Source organism: Larimichthys crocea, chromosome XVI (assembly GCF_000972845.2).
Source record: "Larimichthys crocea isolate SSNF chromosome XVI, L_crocea_2.0, whole genome shotgun sequence".
Lineage (NCBI taxonomy): Eukaryota > Metazoa > Chordata > Actinopteri > Sciaenidae > Larimichthys > Larimichthys crocea.
In genome coordinates this window covers 11,393,364-11,412,658 of record NC_040026.1, presented here as the reverse complement: position 1 = coordinate 11,412,658, position 19,295 = coordinate 11,393,364, and the positions used below count along the sequence as shown (strand labels likewise).

Here is a 19,295-nt window from a genome sequence, read left to right as displayed (position 1 = left end):
TCACAGAGCTTTTTCTAACCTCTTTCTCCATTTTGGCTTTCATCTCCAGACCTTCCTCGCTCCAAAACATCAGACAGACTTCTTAGTTCCAGAGAGAGAGAGAGAGAGAGAAGCAGAAAAAGACAGAGGTCTGTGACTTTGTAGTCTGGCTCGGTGACTGTATTAAAATCCGCCTGGCTCAGAGGTAGCCAAGCATGAGATTATGATGCATCCATCTTCCTGCCGTCTTTACTTAACACACTGCTCTGGTTGTCTCTAGTTCACACACACAAACACACACTTACAAAACTATACGGCTTGCTCGGGAGGCCAAATGACAACTTTTAAAAACGCCACATTCACTTACTGCAGGAAACCAAGCCCATTAGGTTGACATACAATATTTATTTAGGTTCACAAAAATGATAAGTTAATTATCAGGTAGTCCACAAATATTGTGGGAATGGTCTCATACAGTCATACAAGTGGGGAAACATACATGAGAAACCATTTAGGAACAGGCCCACCCAGAAAAGCTCTGATTTAACCAAATAAAGTATGAAGCATGGAAAAGGATGAACTCAAACATTAGTTTAGTCTAAATCAGAAAAAAAGAACTTGCTTATTTATTCATTATTATATCCAGAACTTTTCCAATCATCTTTTGTTTTTTTCTTTAAAAAAAGACCCTCAAGCTATTGAAAATATCTCTTCATACTCTCTTTTATCCAATGAAAAAATAATCCAAAGAAGAGAAATTAAAAAAGGGGCAGACCCTGTGTTTTAAAATATTGCCGTATATCAGGGTCATCCCTGAACTGTCTCTCAGCAGTATCAATGGACCAGAGACCTAAATGTTGTAAAAACCCCTCTGTAGTACAGTATCCGAGGGTACATATATACTGTATATCTGAAAGTAGTCTGTAGTGTCCCCAAATAGCCTGTGGTGGGCTTCCCGAAGCTGCCCCGCGCCCATTTGCTTCTCTTTGTTTCTCTTTCTATGTGACGAGTGGAGAAACGCTCACCTGTTGCATTTCTGTTAGCTTTGGGAAGGACACCCACCACCCCACCCCCGCCCATGAACACGTCTCGACCTCATGTATGTTTGCTACAAAAGATGTTACACGTTATGAACACATCATGCAAAGTGGCAACTCTGTTTACAAAGATGGAGTAGTCGTGTGTTGTTTCGGTTTTGTTTTTGTTTTTTCAAATCTGTAGCCATTTTAGCTGCGTTTGATTCACTCTTTTCCCGAACTAAAAAAAAAGATCAACCTGAAATCCCACCCATTTTTTTTCAAAGCCGCCTCCCTTAACCTCTCAACAAAAACAGAACAATTAGCATTTATAAACAATATTATATTAAACCATTTCTCTTTTTTTTTTCTTGTAATAACCCAAATCTTCAGAAAAAAGGTATACAGTGGACAGTTGTAGTCTGAGTCCAGGTTTAAAACTGTCAGGAAAAGCCGTCGCAGCAAGGATCAAGTTAGCATAAACCAGAGTGGCTGCTGCCTTTAAGAAAAAACCTTTAAAAACGTGTCCTGTGGCGGTGGCATCGGTTGGTTTTTAAGAAGAATCCCTGATTGGCTGAAAGAAGTCAGGTGACCACCAGGTGAGGTAAGAAAAGTCCCACCTTTGACGATGGGGATGACAGTATGGAGGTGTTTCCTCTAAACGCTAATGTGTGTGTATTTGTGTGTGTGTGCACATGTGTGTGTGTGTGTGAATATATATATATAGAAATATATTTATATTTATATATATATGTGTGTGTGTATACATTTTTGATTACAAACTGACCACACACTCACACACACACACACACACAGACAGACATACACACACACTCAAGTGCGTGTTGATATTTGAGTCAATCTCAAACACTGCATTTGCAAGTCCCTCTCCTCATGCAGCACAGACAGAAACACAGAACACTGGTGATAAAAAAAACAAAAAAAAAACAACAACACACCAGCGGAAACAATGGAGGGAAAAAAAAACAAAATAAAAACTAAACAAAAACTGAAAATTAAGTTTGCTGCCTTGAATGTCCTTGAATATCACGTAGAATCCTTGGGCGTGACAATTTTTTAAAAAATTCTGCTTTTTTTTTTTTTAGTTCAATAATATTTCTCTTATCTATGCATTTATTTAGGAAAAACTAACAAAGATTTCAGTTGCTCTCTTATTACTATGTGTGTGCGTATCTTTTTTTTTCTTTCTATTTTTGTATTGATATTTGCATTGGTTTTTCTCCTCTTCTTTAATTGTCCACGTTGAGTTTTTCTTGGTTTGCGTCTCTCTCCGTATCCTTTTTATCCTTTTGGAAAAAAAAGACCCATTTCTACCCCGTTATCACCTCCCACCCTCCCCGCATTAATCCCACCCCGCCTCCCTCCCTGTTTCCCGCCCTTTCCGGTGTGGTAGGGGGGGCTTTTTTTTTTTTCAGTCCCATGCTGCCCTTCATCTTTCAGCCTCCATCGCTACGCTAGCCTTTTGCTCGGCCCCCGCGTGCGGGTTCACGCCCGTGGGCCACGCGGGGCAAGGCTGCGTTGGGGGTTGCCCCTGAGTCCAGAGTCCCTGTGGAGGTTGCGGCACATTAGGTACGTTTGGTGAGACCCCCCAGCCGCCGACCTGAGGGGGCGGGGGTGAGGTGGCCATGGAGGCGGACATGGGGCTGCCGCCGCTGCCGCTGTTGAAGCTCTCGGATGCCTTCAGCCTGGAGAACATGGTCAACGCGTCCGGGAAGTTCGGGGGCGTCGCTGGTGTGTTGGCTGGGGTACACATCTGAGGATGAGGCGGGAAAGAGAATAATTAAGGCATGTAGATAACAGGAAAACACAAACAACTTGTAAATAGAGAAAGCTCAGTTTTTAATCAAATGTGATGTCATTGTTGCTGAAACTATTAGTCGAATAGAAACATAATTGTCAGAATTTGAAAATCTATGAATAGAGGTTCCTGTGCAGGAAACGCTGGTTCCTGTTTCTCAATGATTTTCAGTTTCTCTCAGCGTAAACTGAACTTTGGGTTTGAGGACAAAACGAGCAACATAAAGAGGTCAACCTGAGCTCTGGACAAATTTCAGATTTCTCACTACTTTATAACATTTTATAAAACATAAAAAAGGAGTATTTTTGTACACTCTTTTCCTCAACATGACAAGTTTAGTAACTTTGGGCCTGTAAAGCTGAAATTCTTTCAAGAACAAATGCCAAACATTCACTGCTTTCAGCTTCTCAAATGTAAATTCTGGCTACTTTTCCTGGTTCTCTATGACAGTGACTTTAATCACTGAAGTTGGAGTGCTGGTTGACTGGACTCTGGGAAACTGTATTTCTGATATTTTATTCAACAATTCATTGTTTTAAAACAAGAAAATAAGTAATTGTTATTTGTAGTTAACTGTGGAGTACTTGGAGAATTGTAATGAAGCTGCACCTTACTGTTTTATTGAAACCACCATTGGTGGACAAACTGGTTATCGGGATTTCTCCCAGTATGATTCTTGACTCTCAGAAGAAAAACCTCTCTACAGCTTTGCTGTTTTACACTTTCATTACAAACCCCAACACTGCTGTGCTGGATAAATCAGGTTATGTTCTCTACACTGGCCAGTTGTCTTCCAAGATATATGAGCATACACCGACAAATATTATTACTGCAGCGATGTACATTATTCACATCTCAGAAGGCGGTTTGCAGCAGTGTTTAGATGAGGGTATAACTCTAACGTTCTGTATAACCACAGGGAAAGTTAGGGGAATCCCAGGCACTCTGCTTCCCCAGAGGGTCCAGATGATGACATTACAGCCCTTTGTTTACATCCACTTCCTGTTTCAACCGTAATATGGTGTCCAATCTGATTTAACAGACTAGATAACTTAGTCAGACTGAGAATAGCAGCTCATCTTGCTTTGTGAACACACACACACACCCACACACACACACATTATCTGGCCTTAATATATCTCCCTGTGCTCTAACCTGCTCCGACCCTCCTTTGTGGCAGCATTGTTGTTGTTCTGCTGCCAGGAGTTCCTGTAGTGGCTCACCTCGAGGACACGCAATACGCGCGTGTGCCAAAAACAACACAGGACCTAGCACCTTGCGGCGAACACGCCATGTGAACAACATGTTTGGCTGCTCAGAAATAGTGAGCCTTCGTCACCATCATCATCATCATCATCATCACACCGCTCCGAGGCCTGCTTCCTCCTCTGTGCCCCCGTCTGTCTGTGACCAGGAAAACAACAACCTGCTGTATTCCATAGGGAAGCAGAGGTGGAGCCACGTTTTGCCAAGAGGCTTGTTGTCTAAAAATAAGAGCCCAGGCTGAGAGGGGCAGGTACCTACATGACAAAATAACTAATATATTAGCATGAACGACAACTCCCAGGATTAGAAATATATGAAATGTAATTTACTTGTGATTGAACTGATCTTAGAATCAAATTAAATCAAATATTTAACTTTGTTTATGCCCTGATCATCTCCTAAACTTTTTCTTTGTGTCCAGACAACACTCTCTGCAGATTCAGGTCAAATGCTTGGTTGTTTGTTCATCAGGGGGGCTGAATTTTCTGGAATTGGGAGTCATAGTCTCCATGAATCAACTATGGGGAACAGCAGCTGCAGTCACACATGAATATTGGACGAAGAATGTTAACATGCTGAAGAGAGGGAGCTGGAAAACAACATTCCCCTTACGGACAAGCAGGACTGAAGCTGACCAGTGGTATCTAATCTTCCCTTGGCTTCGTCACCCAGGATGCTCAGATTGAGACACGCAGCCTTAGCACGATAGCTCAGAAAAACAACAGGGTGACAGGAACACCGCTCCTCTCTTGGGGGTGTAATCGGACCGCTTTGCCCCCTAAAAAGTGCTGCGGCTTGCAGGTTAGCCCCACCAATGTACAGTCTGGGGCCGGGGGGCCGGGGAGTTAGAGGCTCTCAGAGTGGCACGTTGTTATGAAAGGTGAGTGCGTGTGTGCACTCTGACAGGAAACGCTGGCTCATGTCTCTGAGGCTATTTCCTGCGGTAAAAAGACACCCTGGAATGCTGAAGTGACCTCTGTGATCCTTCCTGTTCTTGGCCGAGCGAGCCACTGGTTGGATTTGTTGAACCTCATGATCAGCTGAGGGTCTGTGTAGAGAACAACAGACGAGGCCCTTCTGCGTCTTTGCCTCGAGACAGAAATGCTGACGCGTGACCTTTCGGGTCATCCGCTGAGACCTTTGCATCCGACTTACTCATCTGTAAAACACATGTGAGCAGGTAAACACACACCTGCAGGTCAGCTAACAGACTATACTTTTGCTTCTTATTTAACAGAAGACAAAACAGAGATGGGGAAAGGGAGGATGACGCTGTACACCATGTTAGTGCCTCACTACTGCCCACCTTTGCACTCCTCCACTCACAAAAAAATCCCACAACATACCTCCGAGCGTCAGCATGCATGCTCGTGTGTGTGTCTGTCTTTGCAGGGGACCTTGGGACGGTTATCGACCCACAAGGAAGAGGACCTGGTCCAAAGACACGGCAGCCGTCTTTTCTCTGCCAGGCTGTCTGAGTGTGGATCTGACTGCTTATCAGACTCCATCTCAGTGATAAAAGCTTCAGCAGAACCCAGATCTGTCAGCGTGGATTTACTGACGGTCCGCATAAATAACAAAGAAACACAACATCTTCTGCTCTGAACAAATGAAAAACAAATATGGGAAGAGAAAACAGCACCGAAGGTAACAGATCGTGGTTTCCTACACGAAGATCAGAACAGTCACTGCGGTGCAGCAAACTGAGGAAGCAGGTTACTGTGCGTTTTCCCTTTGTGCGTATTAAGCAGCCTAGAGGCAGATAAACACTCGCCACACTCAGGCAAGGACAGAAAAATACTGCAAGGGTTGCTGCGAGCAGACTGAGGTTCAAATCCAATTGGCTGTCGGACAACTGACAGGGCACATTAAGACGGTTAATATGTGGTCAGTTGTGTCGCACACATCGCTGCGCAGCTCAGACATGGAACAGGATGTTTGATGGGAGGGAAAAAAGATATTTATTTGGGATAAATAAATTACACTTGTACAGCTGTAAGTTTGGTGAGACAGTTTCTCATAATACAAGATCAACATGCATCTGTTAAGACAATCAGCTGTAAGCTAAAGATTTATGGACTACACACATCTTAGTGTGCCAAGTTGATATCAGGTGTTTTATTACTTAATATTGAAACTGGACAGTATGTCAGAGAGAAGAAGGGAAGAAAAGGGGATTTGTTCTGTGTGGTGTCGAAATGATTTCCACCTCTCCTTTTTACCAGGAACTATGCAACACTGTTTAGTGAGATAAAAACAGAAAATGATTTTAGAAATATGAAAGGCTGTCCACACATGAAAGTGACTTGGAGAAAGATGAGGAAAAAGAGGTTTTAACAGACCCTTCTTTCTTCCACCATTAGGTCCTATATATCTGATCATTTTTAATATACATTTTATAAATGTATCCGTGACGTCACACACAAGTTTCTGAAGAGCTGTATTGAAGCTCAAAATCCTGCCTCCTCTGCCTCCTGATTAATATAAAAACCAGTTAAGACATGGGTCGTTGGTGGAGCTGAGGCAGGCAGAATGACGACCGGTTGTTCAAACAAGCCACCTGTAACGGCCCCCAGCTGTCAATCAAAGCTGCTTCGCTGTTAACTTTAAGCCTTAATATTATTTGAACAGGTGTGTTCCATAGAAATTCACCCTCAGTACAGTTACAGAACAAAGAAATTAGCTATAGAGACCAAACCTGTTTTTTGTACCAGGCTGTGAACATGTTTATTTCTGTTGGGAAGTTTTGGGGGTTATATGGGGTCTTATGGAGATCATTCTCGTTCTGTAGCCCGGCCTCAAGTGGCCTGTCGAGGAACTGCAGTTTTGGCACTTTGCATCGGCTTGGTTTCCGCTTGATATAAAAGTGTCAAATGTTTGTCTTTACATGGACAATCAGCAGTTAATTATCTGTCTGTAAGTGGTGCATTAGCTAAATATGCAGCAACTGAGCAAGAAAAGAAGAAATCAAAAGACTGTGTGCGACTGACGTACGTTGTGTGGGCGCGTGTGAGTTCAGCGGTGTCAGGGGACAACGTGAGAGGTCCGTTGAGGTAAACTTGTTTTCAAATCGAGGTCACTGTGACAGTTAATTGTCTGCCTCCTCTCCAAAACACTACAAGTCGTAATTTGAGGAGCGTCAGCTGAGTTAACCCAAACAAACGGCTGTCTGTACGGCTTTGTTAGCTAGTTAACAATCCAGCAGGATCAAAAAAAAAAAGAAAGAAAAGAAAAAGAAATCGACTCCCACTCAGAACAGCGCAGTTACTGTCATGCTGAGCCTGTCGAGAGAGCCAAAACTGTGTTTGGAAACACAAGCAGATGTTTAAAACTGTTGTATCGAGGTGAGGACCTTCACTATAACAGGCTGTGTGTGTGTGTTTTTGTGTGTGTAGCAGCACATAAAACACAAAGTGTGTTAAAGCAGGCAGGTCTAGCCATTTATTCCAGATATACAGATGGAGAGACAGGGGGAATAACAGACAGCGAGAGCGAGTTTGTGTTCAAAACAGAGCCAACGGAGAGGAGTTGCCATGGCGACGGTTGTTATGAGGAACCAGCAGAGATCTCCTTGTTGACGGGACGGGGCTGAGGCAGGACTGGCTCTGTGGTCGCAGCCCTGTCCACCCTCTCTTCAAGTCTGTTTGCTGAGCTCGTCATGAGGAACGCATGGCTGACGGGCAGTGACCACTCTAAACATGCCTGGCCCAGGCCTGCGGTGAGGCTCCGCAAACCTTAAACACTCCTCCTGTTGTGTACATACGTGTGTGTGTGTGTGTGTATGAGAGAGAGTGTGTGTTTGTCCACAAACAGAGATGAGCTGGAGTTATTTCCAGTCTGACCAACCAACATTCCTCAGACATATCAAGTGTGTGTGTGTGCCAGGCTGAAAAGAGGAGCTTTCTATCCTCCTGCATATTTGTGCAGAGGGTCCGGTTACGTCTCGTGACCCCAGCTGACCTCCTCCGTGTAACGTTTACCTCTGTGTTTCTACCCGGCAACACACACGCACACACACACACCCACACACACACACACACACACACACACACTCCTGTCTCATTCATCTCCTTTCAATCTCTCTGGATGTTTCCGTCCAACTGCCGCAAGAATTTAAGCCAAATTCTTTTTGCAATAAATGAAACGTGAGCTGCTTGTTTCCATTAACTTGGTTGAGGCAAACAAACAGACCAAAAATGTGAAATTGAATAAATGCTGAGGAAGTTACCGTTGTTCCAGCTAATGCTGGCTTTGGAAAGTTAACATAAACAGAAGCAGCTAAACATTACATGTCTGACAAAGGATGATATCATTTATATATACAGAAAATTAACTGGAAACTGAACTTCTGATTTTCCATCATCCCCTCTGCTGTGAGCTTTAATACGAAGCTATGAAAGTGTGTGTGTGTGTGTGTGAAGTGTTTTCTCCCTCTTGTCTATCTTTCTCTCACTTCCCACTCCCCCTCTCCCTCACCAGTCTGTGTCTTGTTGCGTACAGTTCACACACACACACACACACACACACTCTCTTTGTCAGCATTCACAACAAACTGTGCCGAAGGATCTGTGAGACGCGAGAATCACGGTGAAGCATGCAGCCTGACGTCTCCATCATGCCGTCTTATTACAATGACATTTTTTGATACGATTATAACGTTTAACTTGCTGTTCATTAGAATGTACATGTGCATAAAATGACACTTGAGCTAGTTTTTTAACATGGGATCGAATTAGATTTCTGAGTTTTGGTTTTATTCCAAATCACACATGCATGACTGTGACTGGTCAGTGCGACAGTCAGAAAATCTTCCTCACGACAGCAAGCCTGGCAAAATGACACGCGGTGTGCGACTGCATAAACGAGACGGGGTGTCTGCGCTGATAGCTCGGCTGCAGAGGCCGAGCCAGCGGGCATGCACGCTTCATAATTTTCATTTGGTAATTTGTTGAACCCCTGCGGCCATGTGTGCTGCTGTGCTGAGTCTAAAAGTTTAGTTCTGCTTGTTTGCAGACATTTCGCTGCGAGCTAACGTCAGTTCAGCATTGTGAAAATAAAAACACACTTGGATTTGTCTGCTGTTTAATAATCTATAGTGATGGTGTAAAAGTATCACAGCTCCACATCGTGTTTTACGTTATGGCATTCCTCTCCTTGGCTACACAATGACAGGCCACGTTCTAACCCTCAACTCTGAGGGTGTTTTAGCCAAAGTTGATGTTGTCTTCCAGCAATGTCACTGAAAGTGACCTCGTAACACTGGACAAAGTCAAAAATACGCTTAACCTTAATCCAACTGTTCCACTGTGATACAGTACGTAGTAGGGGACTATTAATGGACAGGTCAGGGGTGCAAAGCTGTAAAATACTGAAAGACAACATGTAAGTCAATGAAGGTTGAGGGAATAAAAACTGGTGGCTGTCCTTCTTTGAACTGGTGTGTGGGAGGATGCTTAGCATCACGTCTGGACTGGTCCTTGTTGCATTTACGTCACGCGTGTTTGCAGCAGTTTATATGCGTTCAGAAGCATTCGCTCCTTTTTGTTCGGTTTGTTTGGGCATGTGAGGACAATGCCATTCGAACCTGGCAACACAGACAATGCAGGTCTCTGTCCACTTTGGAAGTGTGCTGCAATACAGTATGTCGGAGCAGACAATGTAATCTGAATGTTGACCGAGCCGAGATTAACAAGATACACAGAGGTCAAACATGGCCTCCGGGTGATATGAAAGGCCTCCTCAATATATCAAATTACTGCCAAAGAGCGCAGAGGAGTCTGTCGTGTTTTTGTTAAGGTTACGGGAACTGGATTTCCATGTTTTGACAACAGGCCCGCCAAACATGTAACCTCAACAGATGACAGTTTACCAGTGCGCTGTCCAATAAACAAGCAATGTGTGGGTCCACATCAAAAGGGCTTATTTATTTGTGATCTGGCAGCGTACGAATAAACCACAAAGAAAGATGCCATGAAATAAACTTTTCCATTTATGGATTGTACAAAAGACACACAGATGCGACCACAGTCTGCTGTGGCTGTGCAGTCACTGTAATGGTGGCTGGTGCCCTGCGAGGAAATGAGGGCTGAATGGAGGGGACAGCAGAGAAGAGAGAGGTTATATAAATATCTAATTTAATGCAGAATAACTGATTATTTGCATGCTTGAGAAATGAGAGTTGAGAGACTGATTTCTTTAGAACAAAAAAAAAATGCTTTGCATTCGTCTGCATGAATGGACATGCAGTCAGTCGTCTGTATTAATGGAAATACCCTGTAAAGAAACATGTCGTTATGTGGTGAAACTAAGACTGTAATGACTGATTACGTGATGTTAATTATTATTAAACCTGAAACGGATGCTGCTTAGGGATAACCGAAACTAGTGGTAAACCAACAGTGACATATTATTAGCTTGTATGTCCAAACATGACATGCTTGTATGTCCACTCTCACATGGTGAGAGTGAACCAAAACGGTTAAGTTGCCGCCGGCAAGCTTAAAAAAAAAAGGGGGGGCCTAAACTCACCATAAAGCTTTATAAAACTGAGAGGAGCTGCATTACATTTAGTTTTATCTTGTGGATCCATTAGAGCCGCTTTGAGGCATTAAATTTAGATCATTTCATTGTAGTTTTTGGTCTTTAAAGCCTGCAAACTCACCGTCAACAGAGGATTTGGCCATTTGCAACAGGAAAAACAGTTGTCAACTCAACTTGTTGCTAAATTGATAATGCTCCTACAAAAACTACAAAGAATCCTACATATTTCAGTGACACCTAATGTCTAGATTTAAAAACAGTCATCCACCTGTCATTCATTTACACAAGTAAACCAGGCAAGGAATTCTTTTTCTGTGTCTAAATTATTCACTCGCATAACTCACTAACAGGAAATGATACCCACGGTTTTATGGGAGTGGCTGGATGTCACAACTAGATAGTTTCTTTCCCAAACTAAATAAAGTAGCTTGACAGGTGCTGCTGAACAGTTCACCATTTCAAGCTCCCCTCTACTCCTTACCCGTGACCCCCGCACTCCTCTACAAACCCTCCCAGTTGTCCAGCAGCTGAGCCCCTGAGTCTGTGCACGTCCAGTGAGTGTGAGTTAATATTATACAGTGCACAGAGGGACATGGTTGGATTTGTGCTCACTCGGTTGATCATTAGCCAGGTCGTGCTCGTGTGTGTTTTGACACTGCGTATTATAGGAAGGAGAACGAACATGAAAAACAAAACAAAAATACAGGAGCAATGAACTGACAAAAGAAAGGAGTGCTGGGACTGAGTGGAGCATGTGTTCTGCGCTGCTCACAACAATGGCTGACGGGCTAACAATAGGTGCTCAGTGGCTCACTCGTATCTAGAAAAAGGAGTTTGGCCTGTCGACTGGTAACAGTCTGGCAACAGAAACTACTAGGCTAAAGGTCACCGTGAGGGAAAACAAAACACGATTACGATGCAAACACTCGGGTTCAGCCTGCCAAGAGATATTTTTCTTAAGGCTACGCATACACTGGAGATCAAATTCAGATTTTCCTTTCACCTCGCATGCCACCCATATCACGTTTTATAAATCAGTGTCAGCTTCTAGTGTCAATCTGAGTCATTGAACGCTATTATGTTTTGTTTTGTTGGCGAAGACAAATGGACTGCTCGGTTGGTTGTTTCAGGAGATGCCTCAAAAAGGCTAAATGTCAGATGATGTTGTTGTAAACGTTTCATCCAAGAAATAAATTTCACAACTGGGAATGCATACAGACTAAACAAAGCCTTAAATCATCTTAACCATAAATCTAAGGCTGGCAGCTCCTAGTTTGGCCAGTTTCTGTTTGATTTTGCAACTCCACATTGCAAAATTAGTGCGATTTTGCAACATTTTTTAAAATACTGGAGCCCCTTTGGTGTCTCTGAAGCGAACTGCACTGCAAGTACAGATCAAATTCAAGAAAAGGAGAGCGGAGCTACAAGACAGGAGGTTCAAATGGGGACTGGTGATGTGTCAAGAGTCGTAAATGTGACAAGACTAATGAAGATGACAGCAGGACTCCAGAGAAGTCCGCTGACCTGAGCCTGGCTGCAGCCCTGCAGCTAACCTGAAAAACACAGACCAGGGAGACTGAATGTGACAACACTCTCTTTATGCAACAGAGTCCCATGTGCTTCATGTGTTTCCTCAGTCACAGGCCTAACCCCAATATGTGTGTGTGTGTGTGTGTGTACTCAGTGACTCCCAAAATCAGTGTGAAACCCAATCTACCTCCACTGCTCATAAACACATCTGGTCCTCACAGCTATCCCACATGGATTCCCATTCCCAGAGTCCCTTGAGCCAAAGTTCCTGTGTGTATGTGTGTGTATTTGCGCACACGCCTTTGTGTGTGTGGTTAGGGTTCTGGGAAGTCGTGCTCCTGGAAACATGCAGGGCAACACGCTGGAACATGCAAAGCGCAGTCCAGGCCTCTTCAGATGTGGCTAACTGCTTGGCATGGCTGTACGACGTACAAATACAGACGCACACACACACATTTCCAGGCATAGATACATTCACACCCTTTAAAACACCATAACAGATCTAGACATGATCAGCTTGGAAATCTGATACACGTTGCTGTATGCACACAGGGGGGATTATAGTGCACGCACATGCACTTAAATACATAAACAGTGGGAGGAAATAAACTGGATTCGAGCTGATTCTGCATTTAATAAACTTCTGTAAGTAACGGCATCTGGACACGAAGCAGCGAGTTTCTTCTGTAGCAGAGGCACAAAGCAGCTCTGTGTTTTAGTATCTTCCACCAGAAAACCTTGCCATTCGCCTATTTCACCTTAAGTTCTAGCCAAACACTTCCTTCCTTGTTTGTTTTTCATCGATTCTTCGCTGCCATTTAAGCAACAATCCGAGTATGTTTTATATACTTTAGTCAGCCTTCTTCCATCTCCTGCACCGTGATGATAAACGGTTAGAGGCCCAGATAGAGCGAGAAATAGCAGCAGACAGTTGTCCGTGTTGTAACGTCGTGATTTATGAAGGTAATTATACCTCTGCTCTTCTGCATGGGCACACCGCACACTTTAAATCCTACTGAGATGAGATCGTACATGGATGAGAAAAGTTAGGATTTCTAAAAATCCATTTTCAGGCCACACCCGGACACCAAAACCAAATGTTTGTAGTTACCAGAAACACCCCCTCAAAGAAAGACACACACACACACACACACACACACACACACTTTTCTCTTACTGGGTGTTTATATTGCCAGGAAACAGCCTTTAAAACAACCTCACGCCCACTTTTATCACAGCCCTGCAGTGCCCTGTACTATTCTGCTACGTCACTGTGCCCGGTAAGCCGCCGCTGAACGTTGCCCTTCATAAAATCCTACTTTCAGTCGGCTTGTGCGTGATGTCAGTAATCAACAACAATTACAGCACAATAAAAGGAAGTGCTCATTGAAAACATGGAGCTGTTTGGGTTCATGGTTGCAGTGTAGACCAGGCTGTGTTGTGTTCAGCATCAGGAACAATTGAAGATTACTGCTTATTTAGCTAAAATGCCAGATGCACAGAAATCTGGACAGCAGTCTTGAGAGTGCACCTCCATATAAAAGCCAATCAGAGAGAGAGAACAGAATGTAGACACACTGCATGAGTGCAGATATGATTCACGACCAAAAGCAGAATGTGAAATATTACTTGAGGAGATTATTTTTATTAGCCTGACCTACTAAACACAACACGCTTTTCACCCACCATGGCTCTGACTTTACTGCTACGCGAGGACCTCGCCGTGCTTGTTTTAATAGCCGCGACACCGGCAGAGATTACACACATGTGAAGCAGGCTTTGTGGCTTTTGTTAGTTCGTTTCCCAGCTTAGTCACATGATGGGGGTCACATGTTCCCAGACGGGAGCGGAATCATCCAGCTGGGCTACTTCCTCCTCATGTGGTCACATGAGTATTCATTCATTCATTCATTCGTTTTATTGTGGTTGTACATGCCCCACACGGAGAGAGAGAGAGAGAGAGATATTGTGGTTGTACATGCCCCACACGGAGAGAGAGAGAGAGAGAGAGATATTAATCATGGAAACACTGATTTTGACGAGAACAAACAGTCGAGCGTCATTGTTTCTCCTTGGTGAGCAACTTGAAGACAGACAGCTGTTACACTGTCCAGACCAGATTTTTTAAAAACCATGATGACTAAAAACATAATTCCCAAAGTTGCTCGTGTGTGCAAGAAACTCTCCGCTAGCCAGGAAATCTCTTGTGCACACAAGAAACCATTTTAGGTTGCACTACTTACAACTCACCAATGATTTTCTGTCTATTATTATTATTATGCTGCAGTGAGGTGATATATATATATATGTGTGTGTGTGTGTGTGTGTGTGTGTGTGTGTGGAAGAGCTTTTGAAAGCTGGTGTTAAAATGAAACAAAAACAAATGTGCAAAATATTTGAAAAAGAGGAATTGGTTGCAAACAGCCAGAAGCAACGCAAACACGAGTCCAAGTGTGAGCGAACGTGCCGGCGTGCTGCTCTGGGTACGGAAACTGCTTTGAGAATGATGTTAAAAGAAACTGATGAGGACAGGGTATGATTATAAAGTTCTCTAACAGGAAACATAAACGGCAAATTGAATTCTAGAGCGTTCTGCATCTGTAAACAGAAAGAGACAGAGCTGGTGAGGGGAGGGAGGGAGAGAGTGTATAAACTAAAGAAGAGACAGGGCGCTGTGTTTTTTAGTTATACAGGCCCCCTCTGCTGTGAAAGGGTCCATTTTGGGCCGTGTGAGTGTTGCATCCTGTAGGAATGTGTTGCGGTGGCAGTGTTTGTAAAGGCAAGTGTGTGTGTGTGTGTGTGTATGTAGAGGAGAAAACTGGGAGCAGACTGGGGAGTGGTTGGATTTAAGCTTCGGGCCTGGGTGTCCATCATGGAAACATAGATGTAAGCTTTAAACACATGGAGACAAATGGACAATCTGTTCAAGATCCATCATGTCGCTGCACGGCTCTCGCTGCAACAGACTTTACATAGACACAAGCAGACAAACAACAAACAGAGACTTTAATGCGTGCCTGTGCAGAGATTGTAGCTCTTTTACATCATGTGCCAAAGCGCAGGCACTCTCCTGAGCCTGGGATCGCGAGTAAAGGGAAATAATAATGACTAAAGACAGGGAGCTTTAGCTAAACCCTTCACTATTCACAGCGTTATAAAAGACTGCACTGATGGGCAAGCTAACTCGTCTCATTATTTGACACTTGATACAGGTGATAAACCTCTCACAAACAATGCACAAATGATGCATTAGCTAAGCGCATGTAATAAAAATCAGACTTGACGTGGCTTGCAGCTTGAATGCCACCCTACCGACTGCTACAAATCCTCACCAGACAAACTGTGCAGATTAAAATTGGATTCATTTAACAACAGCGCTTTTGTATCCAAGTTAGTTTCTCTCCCATGGTGCCATATTTAGATGGGAAAAGTGATTTTGCACATACATTGTTTCGGGGTGCCTCTAAAAACAATGGCATGTAGCAGCTCAATGAGCTGCATCCATAAACTAAGTGACCTACATGACGTCCCAATCGGCCGTGCTGCCAAGAACGGCACGTCTTCTGGGCTATCTGTTGAGGCCTACGGGACTGGGGCGAGGCTTCTAGCCAAAATAGCAATCTCAAGGATGAGTTCAGTTTGTGTTGTAACACAAAACACAGACGCAACAGCACGCGCGCAACAGAAATGTAACTTAATGTCGCTCGTGCTTACTCTAAACTGAAGGGGGAGAGAGAGAGAGAGATGGACAGAGAGTTAAGAGTGAGAGCAAAGTGGATTAGATTTGTACACCGATGAACGCTGTGGACTGATAAGCTGCAGGAAGGTTGGACACGATGCCCTACTGTAGCACTGTTGTGACTCACGCAAGCACAAACACCCACGCTGTGCATGCACCAAATACAGATGCATGTAAAGTACGTCGAGCACAAACGGGAGACATGCGTACGCAACAAAAAGGGGACGTGAACTTGTGATTACGCAAGAACATGGCTGTAACAATAAACACAGCAAGCGCACGTAGGTGCTCCGCATCCTGACTTTCATTATACGTGTCTGCAGCAATCAAGCTCAGCCCCGTTTGGCAGACGGGACGGGACAGCTCTTGGCAGATTGTTTACTCTCTAAATTAAAGTGAGACATTTCATGATCTAAATAGAGAGACTGAGATGCTCTTATTTACTCATCAGATGATAAAGGAGCACCAGCTTTCGTTTCTTACAATAAAGCTGCGATGAATATGATTCGGCTCAGTAGTGTGCAGTGTTTCTATGCTGACTGGCAATACTCAGAGGCTATAAACGTCCACACACACACTGTAATAAAAAAAAACAAATCCTCTTTCCCCCCCTTTCGTCTAGAAATGCAATGATTTAGCAATATGTGATTACAGTGCGAGCTTAAAAACGGTTTTGGACAGTTTCGTGCAAAATGCCCCCCCCACGACCACGTCAAGCTCTTCCAGAGGGCAGCTGTTGCTGGATGCTGCCATGCATGCAGCTGCAAACAAAGGCTCGTATGCTGCCAAACTAGGCTGCTGCTGCTGCTGCTGCTGCTAAAAGCCCAAATACTGCTGGTGTTTCATAATGTTCAACCCCCTGTGTGTGCATGTGCAGAGTCTCCTATAGCCCTAACGCCTTCCAGTTTTACCCTGCTCTGATTTGTCTGCCCCTAAAAGTCACCGATGTGTATCGTGTCGGCGAGGGGAGGGGTGGGAAACAGCAAGGCGGTGAGGGAAAACAGCCGAATTACCCTGAAGCAAACGCAACTGCACGAGGGTCTATTTGTGAGAGGCAGCTGTCCTCTTCCTGGAAACAGACTTTTTATCTGTCTTACCCAGTAACTGAGGAGGTGTGTGTGTGGGGGGGGGCTTCCTTCCTGTCACTATGCACCTCAACTAATGCAATGAAAAATGAGGCGTTTCACATATCTACATTCATCTTACCCCGCTCGCTCTTTCTGCCATACATAACAAACACACACACACACACACACACACACACACATACACAAACACAGCCTCTGTCTCTCTGAGTGTGGCTGCTGCGGCTGCATGCCTGCCTGCCTGCCTGTGTGTTTATTTCTGGAAGCTCACAACATGGCCGACATGTGCTTTGTTATTGTTAGTACAACATCATCTCTCTCGGCCTATAAGGTGATGTTTATCACCCCCCTCCTCCTCCTCCTCCGCCTCCAAAACAACACACACGAAAAGGTGTAACAGCAGGATGAAATTATGATTGTTAAGAGATAAATAAGCAGATAAATAAACAGTATAATAAAAAAAAAAAGTATAACATGATCACCACCCTCTTGTTTTTGCACTCACCATTTGATGATGATGGCCATATGGAATATTTGTTTCTTGAAAAAAGGCACTGAGGGCAGTCTAGAATAATAAAAACAGAAACAAAAACACAGAAAATGAATGAGATTTTTTTTTTTCACAGGAAGACACTTACAAATAACTCATTTGTGTGCTTGGATAATAAACCCAAAACAATACAACGGAGCCTGCGGCGAGGTACAAATGTACAAGCTGCATGCATACTAAGCTCACCGCAGACTAAACAATTAAAACTACTCTTCAGTAGGCCAGTCGATACAACACACGGCGGTCATCTTTATTGCGTAATAGCAGTCGCTGGCCTCGCCTGTACACTGCGGTCATGTGTCGGATTATAGTATTTAATCTAGAGTAAAGTCTAATTGGATGTGCTAGCTGTGTATTCATTCCCCCCCTTTACAGATTTAGTCGGGTTGAAGGCACTTTAAAATAAAAAAGAAGAAAAGTTGTGTTTGGTTTCAAAGTGGGCCACATTAAACGGACACACACACACGCAGCAGCGTAACAACTAAAAAAAACAAAACAGTAAGGCTTTGTTTTGTTTTTCAATTTCAAGAGGCTCAAAGAAAAAAAGTGGACGAAGGCAGACTGAGCTGAGGGCGAGCGTTCAAACTAACGGTCGGTTAGCCGTGTGACTAACGTTAACTAACCGACTTTAACGTTCAAAAGCTGTATTTTATTTTTATTGTTTTTTTGTTTTGTTTTTTTACCTCAAACTGCCAATGTGCCGCTTGCAAAAGCTGCTTCGCCTGGTCTGCCGCACAACCCGCCGTCAGGACGAACTGGTTAATCATGACTTGATGTTTGAGTTCATCCATTTTCGACGAAAGCCCCCGTGTCCTACTCGCGGCGACTGGCTCTGAAACAGACTTTCGACCGTCGTTTTTTTTCTTCTACTTCTTCTTCTTCTTCCCCACTCTCTCTCTTTTCTTCACTCTAGTTGTATTCCGTTTTCTCTTCCTCAGTCGTCCACCATTACAGCCGGTTGAGCAAACACAAATATTTACTGTAGGAGCGGTAGTGGAAGGAGCCTCGCGTGATTGACGGGAGGGCGCAGCCAATCAGAGGAGAGTACCGCCGGTGGGATTTGTATGCTGCAAGCGGAGGGTCTTGTATCGGCGTGTCTTTAACCGTCGGACGTGGCTTTGTTTTGATACTTTAGTGAACCACAAACAACAAACACTCCATCTGTGTGAGCGCATTTTAAATCATGACACATATATGGTCGTAAAATCACCGCGCAGGAGGTTAAATCCCCACTCGGGTAATCTCAGAACGGGTTTGTTTTGGACTACAACTCCCGTGAGCACTCGCTTTGTTTGTAAAGCTGCAAAAGGCTGACTTTTTTGTGAATGACGGCCGCTCTCGTCCAATTCCCATGCGCGCTGTGTCACTATCTTGCCAAATATGGTAAACAAATCCACCATCGCCAATTACATCGCTCGGAGTTAAATTAGGGACAGCCGACAGTCATGGGTGCAACATTCACACGAGCGTCGTGCACGCTCTGCGCACTTCTTCTCACAAACCACGTCGTCTGTGTTTTGTATACCATCAGTGCCGCAGCCCATGTGCACACACACACCAGTGCGGACTGCGGCGATACTACGTCTCCATTTCTCCCCCTTTGTTGTAATAACACTGAGCTTCTACGGGTTGCAAACGTGGGCTTGCTCAAGGACACTACAGCAATAAGATGTGAAGGGAAATAGGGTTATAATAAAGCTTTAAACATCCAGATGGCTATATTAACGACTTAATTACCCGGTAACTATACATTCCTCAAAGTAATGAGCAC

At 44.0% G+C, this 19,295-nt stretch overlaps 1 protein-coding gene across 1 annotated transcript; it reads right to left on the bottom strand.

Annotated features, from left to right (window-relative positions):
• Positions 1–364: 364 nt before the first annotated feature.
• Positions 365–18,552, bottom strand: ubald1a (UBA-like domain containing 1a). Its single transcript, XM_019278545.2, has 3 exons — positions 18,208–18,552; positions 17,480–17,539; positions 365–2,769 (listed from the first exon to the last, which is right to left on the bottom strand). Exons 1-3 carry the CDS (start codon positions 18,313–18,315, stop codon positions 2,446–2,448), a joined length of 492 nt encoding a protein of 163 aa, XP_019134090.1. The 5' UTR covers positions 18,316–18,552; the 3' UTR covers positions 365–2,445.
• Between the last annotated feature and the right edge of the window lie 743 nt (positions 18,553–19,295).